The 22730-nt window shown below is 30.1% G+C and overlaps 2 protein-coding genes across 2 annotated transcripts; one reads left to right on the top strand and one right to left on the bottom strand.

Moving 5' to 3' along the window:
- Positions 1-4057: 4057 nt before the first annotated feature.
- On the bottom strand, positions 4058-19185 carry LOC136983628 (zinc finger protein-like 1 homolog). The gene is made up of 6 exons (XM_067280428.1): positions 19002-19185; positions 7825-7936; positions 7561-7754; positions 5889-6114; positions 5685-5814; positions 4058-4880 (listed from the first exon to the last, which is right to left on the bottom strand). The coding sequence occupies exons 1-6, from the start codon at positions 19167-19169 to the stop codon at positions 4604-4606; spliced, it is 1107 nt and encodes a 368-aa protein (XP_067136529.1). The 5' UTR covers positions 19170-19185; the 3' UTR covers positions 4058-4603.
- Positions 19186-20097: 912 nt separating this feature from the next.
- Positions 20098-21835, top strand: LOC136983643 (leukocyte elastase inhibitor-like). Its single transcript, XM_067280444.1, has 2 exons — positions 20098-21200; positions 21471-21835. The coding sequence occupies exons 1-2, from the start codon at positions 20418-20420 to the stop codon at positions 21786-21788; spliced, it is 1101 nt and encodes a 366-aa protein (XP_067136545.1). The 5' UTR covers positions 20098-20417; the 3' UTR covers positions 21789-21835.
- Positions 21836-22730: the final 895 nt, after the last annotated feature.

The raw sequence follows: 22730 nt of genomic DNA, 5'->3' as shown, positions 1-22730 counted from the left end.
GGTGACAATCTGGATGGCCATTTTATGTGACTGCATTGTTTCAGTAGAGGCTTCAGGGCATCTATATAACCATTGCAATGGTTATATAGATGCCCTGAATTTCTTTTCTCCAATGCATTGGAAAAAAGAGCTTGGCCCAATCCATTGCTATCTTAAAGCCTACATGTTACTTTGCAGCAACGTAGCAGGCCATATAATAAAGCTCAGTCTAATTTACCGAGTGCAAAATCCTAGAGCTGTTAGAACTGCGATTCCCAAACTTTTTCAAGTCCCTGCCCCCTTGGTTCCATAAACTTATATCCAATGTCCAAACTCACTTTTCCCTTATGTGAGAAAGGCTTGGAAATATTCTTAGGAAAGCTTTTCTACGAACCTCACACTGCATCCTTAACGTACATTGTTCTCCACATCTAGAAACCATTAAATGCAATGTTTCTTCTTACCTGTTTTAATGAAGGAAAGGTTATTGGTGACCCAAACCCTGCTACCTCTTTGATTCTTTTCACCCCCTAGATTTACTCATCATCCCCTAGAGCAGGGTTGTCCAACCTTTTTTTCCTAATGGGCCAAATGAGAAATTTATGTATATTCAGCAGGCCACAAAGGTAGTTTACATAAATATATGCTTTTAAAAAGTTCAAAATGTGAATAACAAATTTTATAACAAATACAGTAATTATATATATTATTGTCAGTAAAAAAAATTACACTCCCACAAAATAAATATAATGTGATTTTTCACATTGCCTTCCTTTTATAATATCGTTAGTATCTGCTTTTATGGTACTAGTCTTAACTCTAAGAATGTTAGTTAAATGGGAATCACTCAACTTATTTCTTTCAGCAGTTTTGATGTTTTTCGTGCACAAAAACAATTGTTTACAACAGTATGTACTACCCCACATGCATAAGTTTTCTATAGAGCCAATTACATCATTAGACATCAAAGTGTATCCAGTGAAATGAGAATAATTTTCACAACATACTTTACAAAAATAAATGAAAATGTATATAAAAAATGTGTAGGGTGCATTAGACCGTGGGCTGCAGATTGGACATCCCTGCCCTAGAGGGTGGTTGTGCTCACTTTGGGAACTACTGCATTAGAGGATGTAATATTAACCTGCTTGTGTATTGGATATGGAACAACAAAGTTTGGATGATGATGAACTCTTTTTGGATTTGTTATATCATTTATTTATTCTTGAAGTCAAAGATTACCTGAAAGAAAAGGAGTTTCCTGTGCTAGACAATACCTCAAGACAACCTCTACTTTGTCATTTGCATCACTTGGATATCTGTCCACCTGCCAATATTGCATCTCTTCTCCACTTGCTCAGTTTGGATAATTGGATTTAAAGGATCCAATTATTCAAATTGGATCCAAACCACCAAGCCGAGTCATACGGACCACTCTAGGCCTTACGTGATACAAAAACCTCGGTGTTGTTAAATTTCGGAATTTTGTCAAAGCCAGTAGGTTTCCTTAAGAAAACAGACACTGCAAATCACGACAACCATCATAGCTCGTGGCCCGAAGCTGCAGAGATCATTTACTTCAGGTGAATTATAAACCATTCCAGATGTGTACAGCATAAGAAATCATTGCAGAAATAAACCCTAAATCACCAATTCACCTGGCCACCTTTGAGGACTTAATTGATGGGCAGACAACAGTATTATGAATGATGATCTGGAGGAACTTGTTTCTGAGGAGTAATTTGAAGAACAAATCAAAGAACTCAACCTGAAAAATCTCGTGCAGATTATGCATACCTTTTAGACTTCTTTTATGAATGCATGAATCAGATAGATTGTCATTGTAATGAAATTTAAGGAAAGACTATCATATTTTAACATCACACACAACTATGTTTGGAGAATTAAAACAAAAGAGGGATTGACTTCTCTTCACCGTGTCCCTCTGAAAGACAACCACATTAACACGTAACACTCCTAGTGTCACTAAATCTGACTCTTAATTCACCAAACCATGCTTCTCCAGCTTTTGACGTTCAGAATATGGAAAACTACAGAGTGTTACTCTGTTGTAAATATCCTGATTTGTGTTTATTTCTCAAGGTTCTCCCCTTTCTCAGTCCTGTGAGGTACTATGAGGATCCTCTTTTTTTTCCTCCATACCTATACAGAATCAGCAAGTTCGCAAGAGCTGCCAAATGGTGGTGTCTCAAGTAGTATACAACAAAATTTTGTTCTGAAACTATTTTGGATAGATCACGAATTTTTGTAGATTTAGTTTTTCACAATACCTGCCATTATGCAACCCTAAAGTAAATAAATCCAGCAATGAGTTGCTTAACTTTCTTGGTGCCATCTGTTTAAAAATATGATTTTATTAGAGACTTTTTTATATTATTATAAAATGGCTAAAAGCTTAATTTTGAGGGTAGGGATGAGTTTTATAAAAAATTGTAAATGCTAATAATGAGTAAAATCATCATTAAGTCCAATCCTACTTGGGATATGACACACAACCCCCTTTATCCACCAAAATCTAATGGCATCAATCCCCCCTACCTGCAAATACACAAACCGTCTGCAAAATTTCAGAAATTTTCAACAAAAAGCACAGGAATTATTAAGCTTCAAATAGGGTTACCCACAGAAAAACCCCGAAATTTTTTCTCAACATTTCAAAGTCCCAAGTCCAAAAATGAAAAAAATCTTGGGGGGTCATTTTTTAACCAATTGCCATACTTTCCTCTGCTATATATAACAGAGCCAGGAAAGTAACAAGACCATATTATATTTGGAAGCTACAGTTCTCTTGAACTGTCAAATCATTGGTGCCATCTATCAATTACAATCTAGACATTAGTAACAAAGGGATATATTGGCATTTATACATAAAAATGAACACAGACATATGGAAGCAGATTCTTTTGAGCATACTAATGTGGAGAAGTTGCTGCTAAAAATTTACCGAGAACAAAATATAGGGAGCATCAATTATTATGGAAGAACCAATTGTCGTCGCTGAAAATTTCTTGTAATAAATGTGCATGTTCAAAAGTCACAAATATTTTTTTTTGAGAGCTTTATTGCCTCTGCATTGGATCTCAACTGTGATTTGTTTTGCATCCAGAAATGAGCTAATCCACCACATCCTACACATAAAGGTTAGAGCATGATACACTCTATCTCAGAACAGACAAGGAAATAAAATAATCAAATTAATGTTGCCTTAAAACAATAAAGAAAATTTCCTGCATATATAGTTTGATAACCCAATGGCCAAGATGACCAAAGCCTCGGTTCAACATGTCTGGGTCGGTCAGTGGTTCTCTTTGTTCCAGGGCATTCCCAAAAGTAAGGTCTCCTATTTTTTTAAAAATAGGAAGAAACATTTATTTTCAATAATGTTCATATCATTTTAAAGCTTGAACATTTATCTATTTTTCTACATAATTGCCATTTTGGTCAATGCATTTTTGTATGCCCATGTCATACCAGCTCGCCGCCATGTCATGTTATACCAATTGAAATTCATCGCCAATCAACCGAAGTGTGTGGTAAGTCATGCAAAGATGTCAAAAAACGTCCCCAAGTGGTATAAAGAGTTTGCAGCTGATCGTACTGAAATTCACAGTGAAGAAAGAAGCAAGAGACTGGTTTACTCAACCTCCAGAAATTGACAGTCGCGAAGGTTGAGTAAACCATGTGTGAAGATTGGCGAATCACTCTGGATGATCTCTGTATTTGGTTCTTGGGTTTCCTAAAGCACCATTCATAGGATTTTAACAAAAAAGTTGCAATATTGGAAGGTGTGCACAAAATGGGTCCCATGACATGGTGGCAAGCTGCTATGACATGGACATACAAAAACTGAAACAGCACATACAAAAATGCATTGACCAAAATGGGGAATATGTAGAAAAATAGATAAATGTTCAAGCTTTAAAACGATATGAACATTATTAAAAATAAACATTTCTTTGTATTTTGAAAAAAATAGAAGACCTTACTTTTGGAATTACCCTCATACATACTTAATTATTGATCCTTCTATGTTTTGAGAGACAAATAACAAAGCCAATTAAATTGGACATTTTAAAATTGAGAAATTTTGAAAAAATTCCTCTTTATTTAAATTTGGTAAAATATACAAATGGCATATTGCCAACAATTTCTTTTTCCATTTACATATTCTAGCTTAACTGAAAGATGACAATAACAAGTTCTAAATGCAACTCAGTTTTTTCTTTATATATTATAAGAACTGTAAATAAATAACAATATCCAAAACTGGAAATATTTTCTAGGATTTTTTAAAATAAAAAAAAATTTATACAAAAGTAGCTCGTTACAATTTAAAAAAATTTGCGTTGAAATCTAGACATGGGCAGAAGTCGGATGCAATTTATTCGATATTATCGCCATTGACCCACAGAAACAATGTGTTAAACAATATTGTATTTTGGGTATTTAAATATAAATAATATTTTACGGTCATTACGATGACTAAATGTATTTTGGCAACGAGTCCAGAATTTCGTCTTTTGTCGCGCGTGCAAACGTGACTCGACTCTGTCTCGGACCGGCTTCTCGCCAAGGACGATCGAATTTCTGTCGAAATCCATCTTCATCCCCTGCTGTCCAGGACGCCATTTCCTCCCGCACCACCTTCCTGTCCATCCATTTTGTCCACTTTGGCCACGTCTAGTTTGTCTTCGATGCGAATGTTGGGATTAAGGAGAGGATCCAGCAGTGGATCAGTGTCGGCGCTTGCTCGTCCCAGTCGCACAAATATAAGAACCAGCGTACATAATCCAACAAAGCACAGCACCACTAAAATAAACCAGCGTTTGTAGACGAGATGCGGATCGCGACGGGAGTGTCCTCCAAGAATGGTCCTCGACCTATGTTAAAGAGATGAAGAATGCTGTCACAATAATTTTTTCTTCTAATAAGCACTTTGGAATATATGAATAGATATGATTCAATGAGCATTAAGAGATTAAATGCATATGAAAAAATTTAGATATAAAAATCATCATATATAATTGAAGTTGATAAGAGTGTATGCATATATATTGTGATTAATATGACCAATGCTTTGAATAGGACAGCAGCAACAATAATATGTCAAACGTTAAAATCTGCTTCCCTTTTGTTGTTAAACATTTTCTATTTAATTCTAACAAAACAAATTCTATAAGAAGCAACATATTTATATCGTTTAAAGGAAGTGAAAAACATTTTTGAATAAATATAATTATATCTTAGAAAGTTTGAAACTGGAAGTCCTGGATGCTGTTTATAACACATCTTTAGAATCAGTGAAGAAAAGAAATTGTTAACTGCAAACTATATTTTCTGTAAGGTTCATTAACTCAGAAGAATAAATTTTCTCAATGGATTTAAAATTTCAAGACTGCTGGTAAAAGGCCATTTACCATTTTTAAGATTTAAACTGTAGAGGGATGTAAAAAAAAATATATACAGGTAACATTTGTTCAGTTTATACTTTACGTATTATCTGAAAAATTCATTTTGAATTAATCATGTATCATCAGTTAAACTGCAGAATGTATGAATTTTTGGTATTAAATCCATCCTTCATATTTAAAGAGATATATATGAAGTTTAAAAATTTCTAATGGTAATAAATGTTTTGTGTGCATAGACGAATATTATCAATAGTTTATTCGAACAATTCTTACTTGAACCATCTTGAAAACCATTCCATCGCCGATCTTCTCTTATATTTATCTTCGTCATGATCAATGGGCATGGGCCGGAATGCATCGTGTCCGGTCGAATCATACAGTTTACGGGGAGACGATAAATGAGCTAAGATAATTTAGAAATGAAAATGTTAAACATTCTTAAAATAATTATTATTAATAATGGAAATAATTTTCTACCGGCAGAAAAAACTGAAGTGTTGTTATAAGGATCTATTTGAAAATTATGGTTTATTCCTTCCATGCTTACGACACTGTGCGGTTTCGTTGGAATGTGGCTTCTCGGAATTTCCGATTTCGGCGATTTGGAAGTATCTCCAAGCAACGACGCCATTTGTTCGGAAGGCACGTCCATTTCTTTTTGTGTTACTGACTTAGAATTTTTAGATGTTAACTTATCATCAATCTGAAGTGAAATTAAAAACATCACATTATATACTTTTAATATTTGTAACTATAGAAATACAAGTGATTCAAAAGTCATATTACCCAAAAACTTAGAGGGAACTGATAATTATAATTAGTTACTTTAATTATTATGTTCAATCCATTAATATAAGCAGCTATTTAATGATACATCCAGAAAAAGTTCTGCATATACATTGCCACCTGTATTAAAAAAACATCTACCAATCTGGAGAACATCTAAGGATATAACATGAATAACCCATAAATATTTCTTCTTTCTGCTTTTCACTTATACTGGTGAGAAGAAAGCATAAAACACATCACAATATTTCTTAGCTTCTCTGAAAAGATTAAAATATTTTTTTGCCATATTCCTCTTTACAATTCTCTCTAAAATCTTTCCTTTCTTCAGTTCTTTTTTTGTAAAAAGTATTTAGCTCTAGTTTTCTACCATCTACTGTTGCACACTAAAATGCATATTCATAAAGTATTTGTTTTCATCTTATATAGCCTACATAGGGTTTAATATAAAAAAAAGGAAAGATCAAAACCAGTGCCATTCTTTCATTTTGATTTTGTCAAGATTTTACATGAATGATAAAATGTGTGTCATTGTTATCTAATCTTTCCTGTAATGAGTAAATATCACTTTCTAAGTAACAAATGCTTGCTAATTTGTAAATATCATTTTTTTTTCCTGAGTAGTTGGTCCTTGTTGTGTACAGTGAAATTTACTGAAATGATCTGCAATTAAAGAGAATGTCAGGACAAGTTTATATCTTAATATTTGTACTGTACATCAAACAAAAGTTGACACTTTCCAATTACCTGAGTCTTTTAAAGAGAGTTTAGATATCTTTTTTTCACACTTCATTTTCTACTTTTAGCCATTCTTTCTCTATCAAATGAATGGTAAAACTTTCTTATTAAAGTTCCTAAGGTTAATTTCACTTTATAATGCAATTGACACTTCTACAGCAGCTATGTGCTCGAGCAATGGCTTTAAAATATAATTCATTTAACCCTCTATTAAAAGGACAAACGATTGTAGAATAACTTACCTATTTGTTTAACAAAAAATTTTTGACTTTTCAAGGAAAATAAAGATATAGGTATTTTACGATAAATGTTTGTTTGTTTCTGGTGATTACTAATTGAAATTTAAGGTATGCATCCATATTTCCATTTAATAAGAAACATGTCAAATAATTTTCATCATCTTTCCATTAGAAATATAGAAATTATAGAAATTTCTTACTGCTTAGTTACTTTTCACCCATCCTGTATTTTTTGAATGCACATAATGTTTCACATGAGTAATATGATTTTTAAAATCACTATATAAGAATTAACATCCAAACCCTTATATCCAAAGTATTTTAAATATTTTCACAAGCTACACTCTGGATGTGTCAAAAAATTTTCTCAAGCAATATATACTTACCACCGGTAATCCCAGTCCTGGCCGTGCCCAGTTAACATTTTGTAGCTTTGCTTTCAGTGCATCACAAACGGGAGAGACAAGGTTTTTTTGAGGAAACAAGACTGTTTTACACGTAGGACACGTATAACCAGCAGGTGCAGTGTGGGCCGGCAACTGGCAAGCATAGTTGTCCAAACAATTCCAATGAAAGACATCTAAAAAGTATAAATTACAATAAATTATGGCAGACTATGTATTATCGATGTCAATATTTCAAAAACTTACGATAACAAATCAGTCGAACGCATTCGCCTTCCGATAATTCTTGTTTGCACAATTGGCATATGGGATCGTAATCACTGTCTTGAATCCACTGAAGATAGGACTGAACAATGCACTAATATAAAGGAAAATAATTTCAAATATATTTAATTTCAGTGCTGTAAATAAAAAAGACTAAACTAAAGAATTTAAAAATGTCTTATCAAAATACTTATTTACAATTAATCTTACCAGCTACATAATTTAATTTTGACTATACAGTACAACTGCTTGATCTGCAAGTGCATTATCAGGAATTAAAAAAAAAAATGTTTCTATTTATATTTGTTTGACAGAGCAGGAAACTAAAATAAAATTTTATCTATATTATTATAAAAATCGATAACAAAATAAGTGAAAATATGACATAATTCATTCCAATTTATCAGATGATTTAGCACATTTTCAGATTACAAGGCATAAATATATATTTGTAATAATTAATGGCTTTCTGCTTTTTAAATTAAAAAAAAAAACTTGAAATTTTCAAAATCATAAAAGAAGCTTTTGTTAATTCATCATTAACATTTTATGAATTTCATTAGCTATTTAACTTCACATTTCATGCATGTACAATACTCTCTTTGAAAGGTTTATAACAATTTTTCAAAAAAGCTTTGAAACTGGCATCAAATAATGATGTTGATTTGTTCTAAATTTAATATTCCAATTAAGAAGATTAACAAGCAGATATGATAATAACTTACGGGGAAAAGTATAGTATATGTTTTTATTAAAAAAAAAAAAAAAATCAAACTTACCAAACCAAAGTATAAATTGATTTTTTAATATTAAATACAATAATTTCAGGCTATAGAACTAAGACAATTCATAAAAGAATCTTTTTAACCCAGATCTAACACAGAAATAATAAAATCCTCAGAAATCTGACTTTTCAAGTATTACAGCATCATTGTTAAAAAGATTCTGAAATTTGTTACTTTATAAACCATGAGAGTTTTCTGGGAATTTTCTTTTAATTTATTAAATACAATAATAAAGTACATTTTATTCTGATGCCATCTAACTCAACAAAGTTGGCATATGTATCATTCTTTCATGGTAAGATTTGAAGCGATATAAAGTGTTCATCGATATGCATAAATGCTATGTAATTTGCTTACTTTAATAGAGAATAAATGATAAATAAAAAATAAAAACTTAAAATATGGATGAAAGTCTGAACGTAACTAATGAGCTGCAAAATGATTAATCACTATAAGTTAATCTTAATCTATTACTGGTAATTTGCTAAAGGAAGATTAGGTAAAGTTTCCCTTAATCTCTAAATTAAATGGCTAAGTTTAAAATACTATTTTCTGTAAACAAAACAAAAATTCAGTAATAAGTTTCTTAACTTTCCAGGCAACATTTAAAATTTCGGTGGCGTTATCTGTTATAATATTTTATTTAAAATTTTTTATACTTTAAATGGCAAACAGCTTAATTTTGAGGGTAGGGATGGGTTTTATAAAAAATTGTAAATGCTAATAATGATTTCACAATCGTCATTAAATCTGACCTTACTCAAGATATGATGAATAATCTCCTTTATCTCCCCATCCCCTCAACCTTTAATCACCAAAATTTAACAGCAGCAATCCCTCTAATACATAAACCTCACTGTAAAATTTCAGAAATTTAACAAAACACTCGGGAGTTATTAAGCTTCAAAGAGGGTGAATAAAGTCGTGGCCCCAAACACACATTAACAACTATATACAGAAAAAAAACCCGAAATTTGTTTTGCATTTCTTGACATTTCCAGGTTCTGAGTCCAAAAATGTAAAAATCTTTCGGGGGGTATTTTTTGACCAATTGCCAGACTTTCCCTCTGTTGTATGTAACAGAGTGGAAAAAGTATTTAAAAAAAAACAAAGTCATTTATAGTAGACAACATTAAAATCAATATAAAATTTTTAAAAATTTAATTATTATTAAAATATAGATTAGTACAAATAAACTTTTTATTTGCAAATGCACTTTTTTAATTCTAAATGAATGTAAGCAGTATTTATCCATATTTAAATATATTAGTCAATAATATAAATAAATCATAATATGCTAATCTTTTATCCATTTTAAATGAAATTGATGTTGTCGTCTCATTTTAAAGACTAATGACTATTTTGTATCGCATTTTACACTTATCATCATAGCAATACCATTCAACCAATTTTCAATCTTCAGTCAATGCAAAATATAAATGTTAAACTAACATTTATATTTTGTTTGACAGCTGAATGACCAAGACAGGAACTCCGAGAAATTCAGATTCGAATCTAGGTCGGATCCTCAGAAATTTTTATAAGTATTTTGCTCCAGATATGCTAGACCTCATCACGCCTATCTATCACCCTAATGACTCATTGTGGACTTAACAGAATCCATAATAAACACGAAAAAAGGGATTCTTAGTATACATACAGTGGAATGAGTTAACAAATAATTCTGTCCAATGCTCATACATTATAGCATTATGTCCATACCAGAAAAATATCGACGTAAGAATGTCAATGACAGATTTTATGTTGAAAGTTATGCCCGAGTGACTGCAAGTTAACTGTAAATACCATGATATAGACAAATTTTAGATAATGATTATGATAAAGAACAAGTCTATTAATGTTATACAGTAAAGAAACTGTTTGAGCATAAACAATAAATATTAGAATATATTATATTCAATTTTTATAGTAGTAGTAAAATTTTTTTATTATTAAAATTAATAAATTATACTTTGACTAGTAAGATAATTTGAAATCATGAAAAGTAAAAGTCAAACTGCACATTAAAAAAACATGGCAAAAATTATATTAAGAAAAAAAATGTTGAAAAATAAATGTAGAAGTAAATTTAATCATGTGGAAAAGTACATTAAAAAAATACTAAGATAAATTTATTTAAAAATATATACTCTTGATTTTAAATTGAATAAACAATATAAATAAGAAATAAAATAAAAATTTTTTATCAATTTATGAATTAAACAATGTATTTTTTTACTCTTTCTGCTCCATGGACACCGAGGGCCATTTAATCATCCCATTTTGGGTTCGATCAGGCCCACGATGGGGCCGAACGTAACCGAGACAGACCACCCCGAAAAATCCTGGAGTTTTTCAACTTGATTCGATCCCAGGACCCCAGAGCAGTAGGCCGTCACCTTAACCGCCTCGGCCATCAATTAAAGAATACTGAAGCAACTGAATTTATAAACGTGAAATACAGTTAAGTGACAAAATTACTTGAAATACTTTCTCATATCAGCTCTACATGTAAAAACAACATACAGCCAATAATATAATATAATAACTATACACAAGTTTAGAATACAGGCCATACTAAAGAAGCAAAACCTAGCAATAATAATATTTCAATAATAAAATAAAAAGATTTTTAAACATTATTATTGAAACTTTTATAATTATAAAAGGTTGAAAGATGTTAATATTAAAAATATTAAATTAAACTTCCTATGTAAAGAAGTTTAAATTTAACAGATTTCAAGTAATAAGTTGAGGAAGTGTCACAGAGGAATGTCAAATATGACAGATGTTTCCACATTGAAATGTATTCTTTTCACATTAAAACAATTCAGTAAAGAACATAATGGGCATCCATATTAGTATATTTTGTCTTATTGAATGACAAATATTTATTAATTTTCTATAAGACAGATAAGGGCATAAATAGATTCAAAATTTTTTTATAAACCAAACATCATTTCCTTCCTTCAGAATTTGAATTTTATTAAACCGTAAGAATTCTCTACATGTGTAGTAAATGAATAAAATAATTACCGTAGTGTTACAAAATACCAAAAAATTTATTGGACCATAGCCGACCCAAATATTTATCGATGAACTTTTTAGAATGTACTTGAAAAGCAATGTATTAATAGAAAAAAAAATTCTAATAAAAAACAGAAATGTTTTTGGTATTTTTTATAAATAAATTTTGTAATTCTGTTAAAGTAAAACATTACTTTTTATAATAATTTTAAGCATGATTTGATTTCAAGCAGCACAAAAATATATTCTTTTCCTAATATATGCAATTTTAAAAATATTATAAAATTGTATAATAAATCAATGCTTTCCATCATCATTAGATTTTAATATTAACTTTGGTATGAAAATTTTCTTCCATACATTTTAGATAAACTCATCTCAGTAACATCAACCAAATCAATAAAGTTGTAAGTTATAATATATAGGCCTACATAAATGATATATTATGACTTGCTGCATTGATTATATAGCATTTTCTATATTTGATGTTTATGATAAATGGAATTCAAGCATTTAAACAGTAACATATTAAACATGATTATTATATACATTTATTACATTTATATACAAAAATAGTTATCTTCATCAACTAAGCTATTTGCATGTATTAAATAAAATAATAATAGAACAACATATTTAAATCTTCAAATTAATTTTGTTTGTTAAAATTCTCAAAGGGAGTACTAAATTTTATCATAGATTAAAATAAACTTGCTGAAAAAGTCGTTCAATAAGTAATGCCTCCTCACAAACATTTTGTACAGGAGTTATTGCCTAGCAAGCAGTTAGATGACAAATGATTCAGTTTCATTAGCTACATTTGAAGATGCATTAAAACTGCATCATACATGTTATACTTCAAATTTAGTTGTGTTTAAAATGGATGATGCTTTAATGTTGATCAAACAATAATCAGTTATAGCATTTTTAACTCATGAAAATGTTTTACCAAAACAAATTCATGCACGATTAATGACAGTTTATGGTACTGAAACCGTGGACAAAGCAATGATTCTGCAACATGATAACACTTGACTTCACACTATAGTCAGTGCAGAGAAAGAGTAGACATGAAATCAGTCTGAGCTGGAAGGATCTATGTTAGATGAAAGGAATGCAAGGAGACATGGATCTGATCTCTTTTGGCTGTTTTGTTTTTTACATTTTTGAAATGTTTTTATACTATCTTAATCAAAAATAATTTTATTGTTTTATTTTTTCTTTTTCAAATATTATTAGTCAGATCCGTGTGTCAGATTCCACATGTCTCCTCCACCCTTTTCATCTGATGTAGGCCATTCCTGCTCAGACCAACTTGTGTCTACTCTCTTGCTGTTCTGACTATAGTGCTTTCACATCAGAGACAATACAGGTATACCTCAAGTTACATTGTTTGTCAAAAAAGTATATGGAAAAATAAAAATCAAGTTTAAGTCATTTTATTCGACTTTACATCTGTCCGCTACAAATCGTAGCGGACAGATGAGATCGTAATATCACCAGAAAAGCGTTAAAAGCACATAAAATCATATTAAAATATGTACATTTACAGTAAATGTTAATATAATCATCATAAATCCTAGAGAATGAAACATGAAAACATCTGTGTTGTTGTCTTATTTAACGGTCTTTAAGTGCTCATTATTGGCATTATTCACCGTAGTTTCGTCGAACTACACAAGTAAATTCGACTTACGTCGCCTCTCCTGGAACCAATTACCGACGTAAGGTGAGGTATACCTGTACAGAAACTCAGAGTTGAAGTTCATGCCCACTCTCCTTACAGACCAGATTTAGTACCCCTCAGACTTCTGGTCATTTCTTACTACTCTCAAAGAAATTTATTTCATCTCTGACAAAAATGTTTAAGCTGTCATAGAGAAATGATTCCAAAAAATGGCTTTGGAGCAAGGGTCCTTTTCTCCAGGTGAATTTTCTAGTTCTGGCTCCAGCTAAGCATTTAATTTTTAAGCGCAATTGTTTGAGATAAGAGTACATTATCAAACCACGCTATCAACATTCCACAACACTGCTTGTTAAGGAAACCAAAAAATTTTATTTTCAGGAATGTTTTTGTGAGCAATCTTCAGCAATATAGAATATAAATTTAAACAAAAATAATAAATACAATTGAATTTGAAAATAAACACAGAACAGACAATCAATAATGCAAGAAAAAATATAAATATATATATAAAATAAAATCTATGTGTATAAATAAAATGTAAATAGATAACAAAGATAAATAGAAATAAATCTGCATCTAATTATGACACTTTCCCTATTAACTTGACAACAAGTCTTGTGAAGTCAGAATTATCTAGAATGTGTTTCCAGCTGTTCTAAGGGCCATTGCATCTTTGTTAGTCATGTTCATGTATTCGGATAAGAAATAAATATATGTAAATGATGTACTCATGTAACAGTGACCAGAGATAGCAGAGCAAAAACTGCTCCTTTTTGTTTTTGAGCAAAATCTGGTAGTAGACTGATGAAAAACATGCTAGAATCATATGCATATCACAAAAATTTGAATAAATTTCTCCTTCTCAACAAACATACATATCAAATAACCTGATTCTTGATTAATACCCAACAATCTGCTAGATTGTATTGGGCTATATTACAATTATTAAATTTATTACAAGATGTTGACATAATTGCCTAACTTTAGGCAAAATTACTCAATATTAAATGAAGTACTATAATATATAATGATAATATAGCTCAATACAATCCAGCTGATCATTTGGTGTCTTCTCCACAACACAAGTCTGTGCATCCAAAAGACAATCACAGAATTTTGGTGGATTCTCCTCACCCATCCTACAGGTGGATCTCACACCTTCAGACTTTCATCTCTTTGATCCTCTGAAAAATGCAATCCACAGGAAGAGATATGGCAGCAACCATGAAGTTATTGATGAACTGAAAAGTTGGCTGAAACACAGACCAGTACAGTGGTACCACAAAGGCATAGAGGCTGTCACATTTAGGTGGCATAAGATTGAATAGAGATTATGTAAAAAAATGTTTTTGTACCCAAGTTATTGGAGAATAAAGTGATGTATTTAAAACTAGAATAAAACTAACTGCTTCGAAAAAAAATTGAACATTGTGTTGCATTACTTATCGAACAACCCACATACCAACAAGGAATGGGAAATAGCAAATACCGAATATTAGTCATGAGTAAATCATCCACATTACTTGGGATTGGCCAAATGTTTGCTCAGCACTTGGCAAATACTGAATGTGTGGAGCCACCTTTCCACAAACAATAGAAATAGATCTTTTGATCATATAAATAATATTATGAAATTTTCTCAGATAAATTAAATTATAATTGAAGGAAATCATAAAAAATAAATATCAATAAGCAATTAACTAATACTTTATTTACTATTAACCAGTTATTTACTGTTATTATGACTATACCTAATTGAAAAGTGGTTCAGTCTGTATATAACATCATCTCTAAACACAAAGGCTATAATTAGTGGACAATTATGGCTTTATTGACTGACATTAAAAGGACATATTAAAACAATTAAAATATATATAACTCAAAGATTTATTATTTATAATTATTATTAGATGTTATCAACCACATAATGAAGACTAATAGCATAAACATGGCTTAAAAATAATTATTTATTCCTGAAGACAATGATAGCAATAACCAAACTCCAATTATAATGTTTTATTATGTATTTTTAATATATAGTTTTGGGAAGTGCTACTTTTGATAACATTAAATGACTAATGTTAATGGTCATGATTACTATAAATGGAGTCTATCATAGAAGGAATTAGAATCTTGAGTTGTATCAGTTTTAAATATTTAAGTATATATAGAGTTGCCAACTATCCCGCATTGTGAAAGTCATGCATTTTTGAACAATCCTGCAACACGGGAAGATATGTGAGAATCCTGCAAAATATTTTTAAATGATACTATTAAAGAAATTTATAAAAATGTATTTATTGAAAATGAAATATATGTAAGTGTAGTGTGAACTACATGGACACATGTTAGATCAATCACAGATCATGTAAGGATTCATGCCGCTACTTGTATACAGAATCAGACTTGCTTTCAAGAAGCTTTCAGTATTGCAAGATGTTTTTAGCTTTTCTAGCCAAAATTTTTTAAAAAGTAGCCCAAAAGTAGCCAACTCAGAAAGCATTCTTTTTTGATAAATAACCTGAGATTTGATGATAAAACCAAAAAGACTTTTCTAACAATGACTTTAATGACACAACAAATGTTTTCAGCCAATTTACAGCCTGTAAATTGATCTGAAAATAAGGATCGCAAGACTCAAAATTCATGCATACTGTAATTTACTGATATGTCAAGAACTCATTTTATATGAAAAGTATAATACAAAGAAGTATGCAACAAATAATCTTACCAACATGGACTAAAATATTAATTTTTCTATGTAATTTTGATTTGTAGTTAAACCACTGCCAAACTTAAATCAAATGTTGTCATTTTGCCTGAGTATTCCAGCTATTAATGCTTTTGTAGAAAGAGTTCTCTCTTATGAACTGAAATAGGTGTTCTGTGAAATTAATAAATAGTAAATTGATATTAAATTAAATTCAAAAGAATCTTGTCAAGAGATGTATACAACAGTGCTTAACAGACAAACAGCTTCTTTCTGAAGTACAATCTCAAAGTAAATATATGTTTATGAAATAAATTGTTTCATATGAAAGTCCTGCATTTTCATTGAAAATCCCCCATTTTTTTTACTAGCATGTCCCCCAAAGATATTTTCTTCAGTTGGTAACCGTAAATATATATCACATTTTTGTGTTTATAACCAGCAAGTTTTTTGAGTTTAAAAGATGGTTTGAAAGAGATACACCCCTTTCAAACCATCTTTTAAACTCAATGGAGGTTATGCAATGGAGATGAATGGGGCACAAATTTTAAACTGCAATCACAAATTCTCAGAATATATGGTAACTTTGGTAAAGATTTTATTTTTTGTATTTTATTCATTAAAACTGTAATTATTTAATGAATTTCTTGGTATTTTTTGACTTGAAATATTCTAGAAATAAAAATCGTAGGAAGTGTTTTGGACTTTTTCTCAAATTTGGTACTGAAGTTTAATGCAGACAGTTTTTTTCTTATAGACAAAAGACTATAATCATATAAATAGAATTTCCAAAATAATAAATAAAATCTTTAGCATTTCAAAGCTATAAAATTATAGAGCTTCTAAGGCTCATTACACAAACTTTTACTAAATGTTGATTATGCTTTGTTACAAGATGTGATATATTCACTTATCCAAATTATTAACTTATCAATCGTTTTTATATAAAAAGGAATAGCTGCTCAAAATAAGCAAAATGGATCACAGTAAACAGAGCAAAGAAACACATGCTATTTGCATTTGTTACCTAATCATACAATTTAGTTTGTATGCATACAATACAATACTGATTTATACATAAAGAAAATCCCTAATTACAGCCCTGCAGCTATACTGTGGAAAGATCGTTATCTCGAAGGCATTGAAACTTTCACACAATTCTTTAATCTCTTCTTTATGTTGAAACCATACCCTTTTTTGACTGTTTTTTAAAAACACTATGAAGTGTTGATATTAGACATTAGACTTTTTCACATTCACTTTATTATCCTATGTGCTTTATCCTCTGTAAAGCACATAGGAGAATAAAGTGAACGTGAAAAAGTCTAGTATCTAATATCAACACTTCATTGTGTTTTAAAAAACAATTTTTTAATATTTTTAAGTCATCCAAGATTTATTAAATGTCTTTGCCTGAGAGCGGCAGTTTTACTAGACTGATTTTATTTACTGAATTATAAACAAGCTTATTTTCTATTGATTTAATGGCAAAAATCTGTTTCTATTGAATTTCAATACAAATATACAATAATTTAACAAAACAAATGATGAAAAAATATAAGTATTAAAAACCATTTATATAAAACTTACATTACAAAATCCTTACAATTGACATTTAATAACTAGTCAGTCAGAACTGTTCCTGGCCGAGTGCAAAAGATGCTTCTACACACAGATGGCCAAATCCAAGGGCAGCCACAGACCATTTATTATTAGTAAAACTTTGACCAATAAAAATAATAATCAAAACATTTTTGATGATTACTACCTCTTCAAAACTATGTATATATAGATATAAAACACTGCATAGCAAATTCTTAAATAATATTAAATTAATAATGACAGCAATATTGTTTTTGCACCAGGACGGCCAATAACCCAGGAACAAACCCGGAGTCAACGTGCACGCACACACACACACACACACACAAGAAGTTCCCTCTGAAAACTGAGAATTTTCTCCATGGTAACCGTAAATATATATCATATTTTTGTGTTTATAACCAGCAAGTTTTTTGAGTTTAAAAGATGGTTTGAAAGAGATACACCCCTTTCAAACCATCTTTTAAACTCAATGGAGGTTATGCAATGGAGATGAATGGGGCACAAATTTTAAATTGCAACCACAAATTCTCAGAATATATGGTAACTTTGGTAAAGATTTTATTTTTTGTATTTTAGTCATTAAAACTGAGTTTATAATATTCACTTTGATATTTATTCTATTTACATTTTTACTACACTTTATTCTCCTATGTGCTTTACAGAGGATAAAGCACATAGGATAATAAAGTGAATGTGAAAAAGTCTAATGTCTAATATCAACACTTCATAGTGTTTTAAAAAACAGTCAAAAAAGGGTATGGTTTCAACATAAAGAAGAGATTAAAGAATTTCCTATCCTTAGTAAAAGTAACATTTTGATTATTTTTTAACAGAAAATAAATCTTTAAAACTGCTTTTTGCTAATAAAGAAACATTCAACATATTCTATTTATTAAAATGGCAAACGAGGCCCACTCCATACTCCCGGGCCCCGTACAAGCTCTCAACAACCCCACGCACACCAGTTTAATCAGATTTAACGAATCACTTCCCATTAAATATAACTTTAGAACCATATAAGCTTTAGTAACATATATAATTATTAAAATATAAGAGTATGGAAGTCCACACCCACAAGTATGGTTTAAATCATTATAATGGTGATGTGAAGCAGAAATGTGGGTGTGGATCTTCCATATTACATGTGTTTTCTACAACTTGTATTATGATTCATCATCTAATCACATTAAGATACAGCATAGGCTTATAGAAGCTTATACCTAACATGTTAATAAATTGAATAATTAACTGTTTAATTTTATATAGAATTCCTATCTCATTTAAACGATTAATTATTTATTTGAATATCAATAGACCAATGCACTTTTGTTATTAATTGGTTTACCTTCGGATGGTCGGACACCAGACAATACTCGCAGACGTTGACTCGGTGCTCGAAGCAAAACTGATTTGTCACTTTCTTCTTCGAGCATTTACACAGACCCATCTTAATTAATTCAGTCGAAGTATTTTGCGTTGATATACGCGATGGAAAAATTATTAGGCCGCCCATCTTGGATCGTATCGTCTGCCACGTAGTGGACTGATATAAAGTGATGACATCGGCTTTTATTCGATTATTTTGGTTTAAAATGACGAAAATAATTCGTTTATAATTTTTAAATAATTAAAATAATTATTCGGTTTAAGGTATTATTTAAAATCGTTTATATGTCCATGAAATTATTTGAATAATTTGAGATGCGTCATCATCCTTTATTAAAATTAATTTTATTTTAATAAAATTTCTTTAAAATTTAATCTCATTTGATTAATTTTATAAGAAATGTTTATTACGTTATTAATTTTATACAAATTTTTAAATTATTTTCTGTTGTGAATTTCGGGCAATTGAAATGGCCGCCATTTTGAATCGGCCGATACATTTATCCCGATTTTTAGTGAATCTTCCTGTTATAAAACTCCCTAAAGTTTTTTAAAGCTTCTGTTTGAAAAATTGAAATCGTTTCGCGTTGAAAACATCAATGAGGAAAAGAATACATACAAATAATGTCACTGTCCTAAAATTACTTCAAGAAAATTCGATAGCGCTTTTTTTCCTATAGCGAACGTTTCAAATCCATAATTATCAAAAGTGATTTTTTCACAGTCTGCTAGATGTATTAAAAGTGGTTAATTGATGATACCTCTTCAAAATATTCGAATGCAAAAGGAAAAAAGAACTTAAAGGGAAAAGCAGAAAGAAAACGACGAAATTTATTTGCATTTACAACTTGCAATTATATGAAATGACATTAAAAATAATAGGAAAAAAATTGTTTTAGGATATTTTACGATATAATAAAGCTCTAATATTTAAAATAAATTGTTTACATTAATAAAAATTTTAGATTTATTTTTATAAAACGTGTTACAGCTTCGTCACTTGCAATTAATTAATAGTAAACAGCTGCCATTCGGTACTAAAACACCTGTCTCTTACGTATACGGATGATCACATGATATTTTAAACATAACAAATAAAAGTAAGAAGAGTAAAAAGAGGTAAAAATGATTTCCGAAAATCAAGTTAAAGAATCGAATTTATGTGGCCAGGAGTTGGATGTCGTCTTCGCTAAGAAGGAGAAGAAGAATGTTGGAAACAAGATAAAAGGATACGTTATCTACATGTTAATTATAATATTCACTTTGATATTTATTCTATTTATATTTGGATCGATGATGCACGTAAAAATCGTAAAAATTACCCGAATGGATCGAAAATTTTCAATCTCGTGATGAATTTTCGGCAGTGAAACAAATGGAGAAATCTACTTTCCGTCTGATAACCAAATTATTCAGTAATTTCCACGGTAATTATGTTTGCTCTCCCTTCTTAACATCTTTAATTGTGTCTCTTTTACTGGAAAGTTCTCGAGAACAGACAGCTTTGGAAATCATTCAGGCCATGAATTGGAGTTCCATAGATACATCTAACCTCAGATCTTACTTTAATGATATTTTATTGCATCTGAATGGAGGTGTGGAAAAGGTAAACGTTGCTAATCAGATGTTTATCGAGAATGGTTTAGAAATAAGCCAAAATTATAAAGAAATCTTAAGAAATTATGGTGCGGATGTAATTAATGTCGACTTTAAGAAGATAAATGAAACTCTGAGTATAATTAATAAATGGGGAATAGGAAAAAGCCGAGGTTTGATTAAGGAATTGATCAGATCTGGTGTTATAAATTCTGCTACTATAGGAGTAATTACTAGTTTAATGGCATTTCGAGGAAGATGGAAGATGCCCTTTAATAAAAATCTTACACAAGAAGGAAAGTTCTTTTTAGAAAATGGAAAGGAAACAAATGTTAAAATGATGTTTAGTAGTGGACACTTTAAACATGGATATTTTCCAGAATATAAATTATTTGCTCTAGAATTGCCTTATGAAGTACCTGACATAGTTATGGTAATTTTGATACCTTCAAATTTACAAGATTTGAAAGAGACATTGGTCAAAAATGAAGGCGAACTTTTGTTACAACTTCATTTCGAAATGAAAAATCATAATGTGGAGATTTGTCTACCGAAATTTCAGGTGAGTTAAAGTACAATAATTTATTGTTGAGTGTAATATTACTTTAAAACATTAATTAATTAATTAAGCAAGAATGAGAACTAAATATAAAATTTTCTGCTCGACTTCGCTTCCTTACAGAGAAGCAATCTTTACAGGATTTAAGAAAAATAATATTTTTATTAATAATTAATATTTTATAAAAATAAAAAAATATAAACTTTAAAATTTTATAATATCGTATTTTATTGTGCTATTAAAATTCTATAATTTATTTATTTTATACCATAGATTAATACTAATATATTGTTAGAGGAAAAGCTCCAATCTATGGGCATTGAAGCCTTGTTTAATTCCGAAACATCGAACATGAAAGGAATATCTTCTAAGGAAGATTTCTACATACAAAAAATCATTCAAGGAGTTCACATTGAAGTCGATGAAGAAGCAACAGAAGGAAGTGCCCATAGCACCTCCATTATTGGTAGCCGCTCGTTATTGACAACGATTTGTGCCGATCGGCCATTTATATTTTATGTCCAAGAAAAAAAATATAAATCGATATTATTCTGGGGAGAATATAAAACACCCCTGGAATCTTTGTATTAAATATTATTTACAATTTTATTATATATTAAATTTTAAAGCCAATCACAGATGGGTATTTAATTCAATTAGAAAAGCGTAATTAAAAATAAGTTTACGAAATTATGGTCAATAATTAATGTAATAATAAGAAATTATACGTGAGAATAATGTTATTTACATGTTCTCAAAGTCTTTTACAACAACATGGAGGAAAATTATATAAAAGAAGTACAGTATCTGACCTAGTGAACGAGTGAACGATCTAAAACAATCTTAAAGTAAATTCTAAAGAAAATTTTCTCTTCATAGTCTAAATAAAGCATAGCTGAGAAGAAAAATATTTATTATATTTTTATTTCCTTCATAATCAATCAGGAAATAAAACATAACAAATATCAGATCATTATCAGTTATACACCATTAAGTAAAATCTATATCAGTTCATTTGATTTTAACCTAAGTACATAACATAAATATATTTAACAAAATAATATATACACAGTAAGACCTGTGTAAGCCGGAATAGCACGGAAACATTGGCAGGTTTCCGTTTTAAACAGGTTTTTTTTTAAACATAAAAAATTCGTTCCGTTCCGAAGAATTTTTTCCGCTTAGACAAGTTTTCGTTTTATTCGGGTTCCGTCTTGGACAGGTTTTAACTGTTATACTTGTAGTCGATTTTATTGACATTAAAATAGTATAGTTTAAAAGATTTTTAAAATATAACTGAACTCATTTTCTAATTTTATAAGATAAACAACCCTTAGGCTGGTAAATATTCTTAAATGGTAGGATACTGCTTTTGACCTGATGAAAGGTTTTCGTTCTCATTTCTAAAGATTTTCTAGGGGAAAGTAGGTTCACACGTGATATTTAAAGATGGGTCAGTAAACTTTCATAAGCTATAATTTTTCTGCACTGGTTATATACTTGGTCTCTAATCTCTTATATGCTCTAAATATC

This window comes from Centruroides vittatus, unplaced genomic scaffold (assembly GCF_030686945.1).
Source record: "Centruroides vittatus isolate TY-2023 unplaced genomic scaffold, ASM3068694v2 contig_884, whole genome shotgun sequence".
Classification (NCBI taxonomy): domain Eukaryota; kingdom Metazoa; phylum Arthropoda; class Arachnida; order Scorpiones; family Buthidae; genus Centruroides; species Centruroides vittatus.
Note: the sequence above shows the minus strand (reverse complement) of the source record. Positions and strands in the feature narration are given on the sequence as shown.